The sequence below is a fragment of the Chiloscyllium plagiosum genome, unplaced genomic scaffold (genome assembly GCF_004010195.1).
Source record: "Chiloscyllium plagiosum isolate BGI_BamShark_2017 unplaced genomic scaffold, ASM401019v2 scaf_9742, whole genome shotgun sequence".
Lineage (NCBI taxonomy): Eukaryota > Metazoa > Chordata > Chondrichthyes > Orectolobiformes > Hemiscylliidae > Chiloscyllium > Chiloscyllium plagiosum.
In genome coordinates this window covers 7,020-15,408 of record NW_025208859.1, presented here as the reverse complement: position 1 = coordinate 15,408, position 8,389 = coordinate 7,020, and the positions used below count along the sequence as shown (strand labels likewise).

The 8,389-nt window shown below is 42.8% G+C and overlaps 1 protein-coding gene across 1 annotated transcript in view; it reads right to left on the bottom strand.

Annotated features, from left to right (window-relative positions):
• Nucleotides 1–4,586: 4,586 nt before the first annotated feature.
• The window catches only part of LOC122546735, a gene marked incomplete at its 3' end in the record, with an annotated part of 9,983 nt that continues 6,180 nt past the window's right edge, over nucleotides 4,587–8,389 (bottom strand). Inside the window, exon 4 of the mRNA XM_043685377.1 lies at nucleotides 4,587–4,757. Within this exon, the coding sequence (XP_043541312.1) occupies nucleotides 4,587–4,757 (171 nt within the window). The remainder of the gene's footprint in view (nucleotides 4,758–8,389) is intronic.

Here is an 8,389-nt window from a genome sequence, read left to right as displayed (position 1 = left end):
ACTGTTCATTCGATGAGGGTTGATCCCCTGGCAAGATGGTAATGGTAGAGAGGGGGATATGCTGTCCCATAAGTTTGGAGATTATGCTGGCATATAATTCTGCTACTGTTGATGGCTAACAGTCCCTCATGAATACCAAAGTCATGAGTTACTAGATCTGTTTGTTAGATCCACTTAGTGATGCAATAGTGCCACACAACAGGAAGGGAGGACACAATGTGAAGATGATACGTGGTAACCAGCAGGAGGTTTCCTTGGCAATGTTTGACCTGAAGCCTTGAGATGTCATTAGGCCTGGAGTCAATGTCATGGACACCGAGAGTAGCTCCCTCATGACTGTACACCATAATGTGGGCACCACTGATGGGCCTGTCATAGAGTCATAGAGATGTACAGCATGGAAACAGACCCTTCGGTCCAACCTGTCCATGCCGACCAGATATCCCAACCCAATCTAGTCCCACCTTCCAGCACCCGGCCCATATCCTTCCAAACCCTTCCTATTCATATACCCATCCAAATGCCTCTTAAATGTTGTAATTGTACCACCTCCACCACATCCTCTGGCAGCTCATTCCATACACGACCCTCTTTCCCTCATAGCCCTACACATGGATGAAAAAAGCCACCATTTCGAATGGGACAACACATCCATCCTGGGACATGCTCAGCAAAGGCATGCCAGAGAATTCCTAGAGGCCTGGTACTCCAATCACAACGCCATAAACAAACACATAGGTCTAGATACCATCTATCAACCCCTCAGAAAACGAACAGGAAATGACATCACCACAAACCCCAGGAACCTCATCCAGGAGAAAGATATAAATAGAAAGCAGGAGACAACAGCTTTGCTTCGCTTCACTTGGAGGTCGCCACTGATGATGTTACCTAGCCAGGTATTCCTTTAAACAGTGTGCAATTAGGTTACTCCTTAAACTGTAGTATTTACAGAACATGATTAGATTGTCAAGACAGAAAGATACCCCACACCCCAACATCTAATTTCTCAAATCTCAGCAGAACAAGGTAACCCTTTAACATCTCTACACAACTGAGTAGTTTGTGAGACCATTTCAAAGGGACTTTAGGAGCCAACCATGTGTGTATCGAGTGACATGCATGCATGAGGATGGCAAATTTCCATTCAACAATCCACAATAGTCATCTTTAGACTTCTAATTCCAGATTTTTGTTGAATTCAACTTCTACCATCTGTCTTGGTTGGATTTGAACCTGTGTCCTCAAAACATAATCTTGGTCTCCAGATTCCTAACACTAACGTTACTATGACGATACCAATGTCCTGCTGTCTAAATGGTGAGAGACTGCAGAGCTCTCAGATGTGGACAGATCTCCAGATCTTTGTGAATAAATCACAAGTGATTGGTATGCAGGTACAGCAAGTAAATAGGAAAGCTGTTAATATCTACACTCAATCATTTACTGGGAAGTGAACTGAATCCAAAAGTAGGAATGCTATACTTCAGTTTTAGGGGACATTGGTGAAACCACATCTGGGAGTACTTTATAATTCCTTATTGAAGGAAGAGTGTAAATATATAGGAGGAGGTTCAGAGAAGGTTTACAAGAACAATACCTGGAATGAGCAGATTGCCTTTTCAGAAACGGTTGGACAGGCTAGCCTTGTATTTGCTGGAGTTTAAAAGATTACGGTAATTTAATTGAAACTTATAAAATCCCGAGGGGTCATGACATTATGCATGTGGAAACAATGGCTGCTCTTGTTGGAGAATCTAGAGTGAAAAGTGACTATTTCTAATAAACGCTTGCCCATTTAAAGTAGCGATAAGGAGCTATGTTTTCTCACTACAATGTGGTTTGGTTTCCCAAATTAATGTAGCTGGAGTCCAGGGAACTCTCTGCAAGATCACTATATTTATAGCTTGATCTACCCATAGATTCTCTTCACGCTGTATTTAAGATTGCGCTCCTGTCCATGTTTTGTTTTTAAATTTGTTCCCAGGATATGGGCATCACTGGCTAAGCCAGCATTCATTGCCCATCTCTATTTGCCCAAAAGGGCATCTGAGAGTCATCCCCATTCCTGTGGGTCTGGAGTCTCATGGAGGCCAGGCCAGATGAAGATAGGAGATTTCCTTCCTGAAAGGACATCAGTGAACCAGGTGGGTTTTTATGACAAGTGACAATGGTTTCATGGTCATCAGTGAATCCTTTGTTACAGACATTCGGTTTTATTGAATTTGGGTCTCCAGAACATCAGCTGAGGTTCGGCATTAATAGTCTAGCAATAATACCACAAGGCTGTCATCCTGACATTATTACAATAGCATTACACACACTCCTGATGTTAATCTCATTGCTGCTCACTGTATTAGCTGAAGTCTAAGTGTTGGCCAACACATGGAGGAGCTGAATTTCTTCACTGCTTTGTAATAATACATGGGAGCCTTTACAATCAGATGAGGGGTCTGATGGTACCCTGGTCCCATCTGCACTTTGACAGTTCAGTACTGCACTGCAGGGTCAGCCTAGTCTTGATGTTCCTAACTCGGGAGTAGGATTGAATACACAACCTTCTAACTCAGAGCTTGGAATGTTATACTGAGAAACCCCGAGAACACTTGGCTCTGGTTGACCTCTAAACAGATATGACTGTAGAAAGGACCTGGAATCTTCCTGTGCTGTAGAGAACAAGTGACATCACCAGTGACCTTTTAAACCAGTGCTCGACTCTTGTTTTAGGTCACAAATTGTTAACCAGCAGGGAGAAGATTTTATTGAAGGATAAATCGTCTTGGTTGTTGTTGGAAACTAAATTATAAATTGGCTAAAAAGAGATTGAGAAGCAGGAACTCTCTTCTGATTCTCTCCCCTAAGGCGTGGCAGTCAACATGAATTGAGAAAGATTTGCCGGAAACTTGAATTAATAGGTTCAATATTCAAGGGAAATCAATAATTTCACAATGATTTTAAATCAGCTGCTAAATTTCTTATGATCATGTAATGTAAAGCTGTCTTGAATGCACTTTTAATTTAAACTAATTATGACATGCCCAAGGTTAGAGGTCACATGTACCAGACTGTGACCCTTTGATTAAAAATGAATTCAGTTCAATAGAGAACAAGGTCTGGTCAATTTGATTAGATTAGATTAGATTTCTTACAGTGTGGAAACAGGCCCTTCGGCCCAATAAGTCCACACCGCCCGCCGAAGTGCAACCCACCCATACCCCTACATTTACCCCTTATCTAACACTACGGGCAATTTAGCATGGCCAATTCACCTGACCTGCACATCTTTGGACAGTGGGAGGAAACCGGAGCACCCGGAGGAAACCCACGCAGACACGGGGAGGACGTGCAAACTCCACACAGTCAGTCATCTGAGTCGGGAATTGAACCCGGGTCTCTGGTGCTGTGAGGCATCAGTGCTAACCACTGTGCCACCGTGCCGCCCGAATTTGCTGTGAATAAAATGACCTTCAGCCAGACTCTCAGACTGTATTGCAGTATAGTGCCAAGGTGCCCGTTCCCAGATGGAAACTTAGGAACTGTTCCTGCTCCAAGTCTCTCACTCCCACTACATTGATTGAAATCCCAACCTCAACAGCCCTCTGCCATAAATAACTACCTTCTGAGACAAGAAATTCATGCCCATCTCAGTTTTAAATCTGTGACCCCGAATTCTGAGATTATGCCCTCAGGTCCTATACTCTTCCACAAATGGAGAAAGGCTTTTCACATCTACCCTGCCAAGTCCTGTCAGAGTCTTGTCTGCTTCAATAAAGTCTCATTTTTCCATATTCAGACAAGTACATAGTCAACGTCTCCACAGAAGACAGTCCCTCCAGAAAGGTACCAGCCCAGTGAACCTTCTCGGGATCATCTCCAATGTTGTAATATCTTCCCTTAACTAAGGTGAGTGTTCATAGTTTTCCAGCTGTGGTCTGATTAGTGCCCTGAAAACATTAGCAAAACCTTCCTACTGTGTTACTCCATTGCCTTTGAAATAAAGGCCAACATTCCATTGCCTTTTCTATTACCTGCTGAACTTGGAATTGCAGGATTTTGTGATTCATGGACAAGGACTTGCCAATGTGTTGTAGCTTTCTGCAGTCATTCTCCATTCAAACACATGCCAGCTTCTCTTTTTTTTCCTGCCAAAGTGCATAACCTCCCATTTCCCTTTCAGTCCAAAGTAACAGATAATACTCGAGTGCAGCATTGAGAGGGGGACTGGCTTTCAGGTGAAACAATAAACCAAAGGCTCAACTCAGTTCTCAGCTCAATAGGAGATTTTACAATCATATATCAAAGGAGGAGCAGGGCAGATCTCCCTGGTCAATAGTTATTTCCTGAACATCAATGAAACAGATGATCAAATCTTTATCTCATTGCTCCTTGTGTTACAACAATCAGCAGCCATACTTCCTGGATTATAAAGGGATGAAACTTTAAAATGAATTATGTTTGGTTAAAACGCACTAGCATTTTCCAAGCTCATCAAAGGCACAAGTTGTTTTTTTTCAAAGTTCTGTGAAGTTTTACAGAACGTCAATGCTTGTCCACAGAGACGAAGGCCAGTTGACTTCCCATCTTACCTGTGATCACTGCCTCTGTACTGACTGGGACGAGGCTGACAGTGTGGACAGTGCTGGGGCTCCCAATGCTGTAGTAGCTCAGACTGCAGCCCCTCAGAGCACTCACACTCCCAAGAGGGGCCCAGGAGATCACAGCACTGGTGGTGGAGATGGAGGTCAAACTCAGAGATTCTGGAATCATTTCCAAAAAGAGAAAAAAAATTATTCACAACATGGAAAATATTAAGTATAATCATAGCGGAAAAGGCAATTTGTGCTTATGGTGGAAAAGAAATTGTTGTTTCTAAGATTACACTTTAATGAAAATGAAAATGAAAATGAAAACTCCCTTTCATTCATCCCTTTCTATCGGGTTTGAGCTCACTGCTAATCAAAGATCACTTCATATAGTCATAGAGCATGGAAACTGACCCTTCGATCCAAACCAGTCCATGCCAATCATGATCCCAAACTAAACTAGTTCCACCTGTCTGGGCTTAGCCTATATCTGTCCAAACGTGTCTTATTCATGTAGTTATCTAAATGTGCTTTAAAAGAACCAAAAATGAATTAAAATAAAAATCTTAGAGTACTGAAAGATAATAACTGTAAGAAATTGAGAAGCAAAACTGGGATAAACCCAAATCTCAGGAGATGCTGCAAGATCCATGCTACTCTCAGTTCACCATTAACCTTACATATTATTATTCAGATACTGAATTTACAAAGATAAAATTCACCCTTACAGGTCCAGTCTGACCTCCCATTCTGCAAGATCCATGCTCCTCTCAGTTCACCATTAACCTTACATTGTAAATTCAATATCTGAATAATAAGATAAAATTCACCCTTACAGGTCCAGTCTGACCTCCCATTCTAAAGGTGATCTGTGAATCAACAGGGTTCACTAAAGAATGGTTTGGAGATGCTGGTGTTGGAAGGGATGTACAAAGTTAAAATTCACACAACACCAGGTTATAGTCCAACAGGTTTATTTGGAAGCCTAGCTTTAAGAGCGCTGCTCCTTCATCGGGTGGTTCAACCAGCTAATGAAGGAGCAGCCCTCTGAAAGCGAGTGCTTCCAAATAAAACCTGGTACACCCTTACAAATCCAGTCTGACCCTCCCATTCCAAAGTGATCTCTGAATCAAAAGGTTCACTAAAGAATGGTTTGGAGATGTTGGTGTTGGACTGGGGTGTACCACGTTAAAAATCACACAACACCAGATTATAGTCCAACAGGCTTATTTGGGAGCACGAGCTTTCAGAGCGCTGCTCCATCATCAGGTGGTTCAACCACCTTACAATACAGCGACTGTTAACCCATCTGTTGCTGACAAGGGTTACAGACCCACAGTTTTGACAGTCTGACTCCAGCACAGTCAGAAAATAAATCAGAGGATGAGGAACATTGCGTGAAGAGCTGCCTTCAGCTCATCCCACTGACAGCTGGATCCTCTTCAGCCTGACCAGTGTAGCTGGGTTCAGAGCTTGCCTGGGGCTGTTCAGCAGCTCAGTCACCATTCACTGGAAAATAAGCTGCAGCACATTGCCCACTGCACCTCTCCCCTTCCTGAAGGTCACAGGTGAAAACTGGCTCTGCCTTGCTATGGTTCAGTCAAAGCTGCAGCTGGGCTGAACATTGATAAAATCCAGTCTTCAAAGCTCCCGCTGATGCATAACTCACAAACATCTCTTTGTGCAGCTACATTGAGTTCACCGTTGAACAGCCTAATGCTAATTTCGAGCTGATCGTCCCTTGTTCGAGATCATCCCTCATCTCTGAGCCTCAAGGGAACATCTTTCCCTGGATCCAGTTTCCTCTGCTCAAACCAACTTTATGCAATCTCTGCTCATAATTCACTCCTCTGAAGCCTGGGATCATTCAGGTGAATGTGTTTTTCAAAGGCTATTTAAACTTCCAAAGATGTATTGCCAAAACTGAACAGTGTACACTGGACATACTCTGATTGCAGTTTTAGATAAATATAATATCCCTTCTTTCCTTTTGTTTTCCCTTCATCTTTGAAATGAAGGTTACTATTTATATTTGATATTCTTGAGGCTGTAATTTCTGTACCCGGATAACCCAACTCTCTGTACCCCTCCTCAGTTCCTAGTTTTGCACCAATAACGTTTGTTAACTAACGAAGTGTAACTCCCTTTATGATATGACTCGTTATCAGTGGTTGTGCCCCACCAAGCCATTTATTGCCTTGAGAAAGGTTTGTTTCCCTGTCCTGTAATGGAAAACATTCAGAGCTCAACTTGACACCCTTCCATTCTGCAACCTACAAATGCCTCTTAACCCAAAGCGTAAGAGAAGCTGTCAGTCAAGTCAGCAGGAGGGAGGTGTCTGATTTGTCTTCACGTTTTCTTGATGCTTTCCTCAGTCTGTAGTTTACCAACAGATTGTCCCAATTCTGAAGTTACGAGTGGTAAGTGTACATCCCAGGTTACAGGGCTTCTTGGGAATGCAGCTTCCTGGGATCTTCTAACTCACAAATCATGTTCCACATAGTTCTCCTTCTTAATTATCCTGGATCGGCTCTGTTTCTAAGATCATTTCCCCAAACCTCGTGCTGAGGATTAGAATTGGTATAAAAAACACTGCTTTATCGAAGAGGGATCCTGCATCACTATGACCTTGTGTGGCAATAATGAGAATTGTTTTCTCTTAATCATTTGCAAAGGTCATCAGTTTCATTTCCTGTCATCTCGTTCCGCAATCAACAATCCAAGCCTCAATATCCCCAAATGAAGTACGGAGGGGCCTTCACGTCAAAGATTTGCGGGACGTTTTCTTCAGTTCCAGAATTCACGTCTCAGCTAATGGTTGAAACAGCATAGACAAGACATCCTTGTGCTTGGTCTCTGATGTTGCTCTTATAAAGCAAACAGAGGACCGCTTTGCACTTGCCTCAATTAACCAGTAGCCCTGAAGACAACTGTCACTGATCTAAATTGTACCATCCCTCACCATTCGGCTTTGAATCAAGTCGTTTCCAAATACTGGCTTAAATTATGACGACTTGTTCGAGAACACACGACTGGTCTTTGTGGAACAAGGAACAAAAGAAGAGAATTGAAAATGCTCACCAGAGTAGGTCCTGAAGGTAAAAGGCTGAGTGGTCACCAGGCCATCAGAGGAGGTGTTTACCTGGATCACAGTGGTACACAGTGATAGGGAGCCCAGACCTGGAATTTCAGTCACATTAGTCACCATGACTACATTCAAAATGTCCAAAAAATAACTTCCATTAATACCCCTCTGAGTTTCTCATGTACCTCATTATTAAATGTGTTGCAGTGAAGAATGAATCTACATAGACTTGGAATGTTCAATGTTCCACTCTTTCTCTCTGCTCTCCTGGCCAGATTACACCTTCTCAAATCTGAGTCGATCATAAATTCTACTGTCCACATTGAAACACTCAGCAAATCCCATTCACACATCATCCCTGTGCTGACTGATCAATCAAAATCCCTATCCAGAAACAATTCTGTTTTAAAATGCCTGACCATGTTTTTCAATCTCTCCTTGGCCTTGCCCCTTCTGTATCTCAATCCCTTCCTCCAGCCCACAACTCTCTGAGATGTCTCTGCTCCTCTGAATCTGGTCAATTGAGCACTCTCAATATTAATTGCCCAATCAGTGGGAACAAAGTGCCTTCAGCTGTGCAGAGCTCAGCACGGAACACGATCCCTGAAACCGTCGAAGTGAGATTGAACTACCTACCGGTAAAAACCAAACTGGTGGTGTTTCCAGGTTGGTGAGTTTGTAGCTGGATGATCCCGTTGGTGTGGTTTGTGCAGTTTGTGTT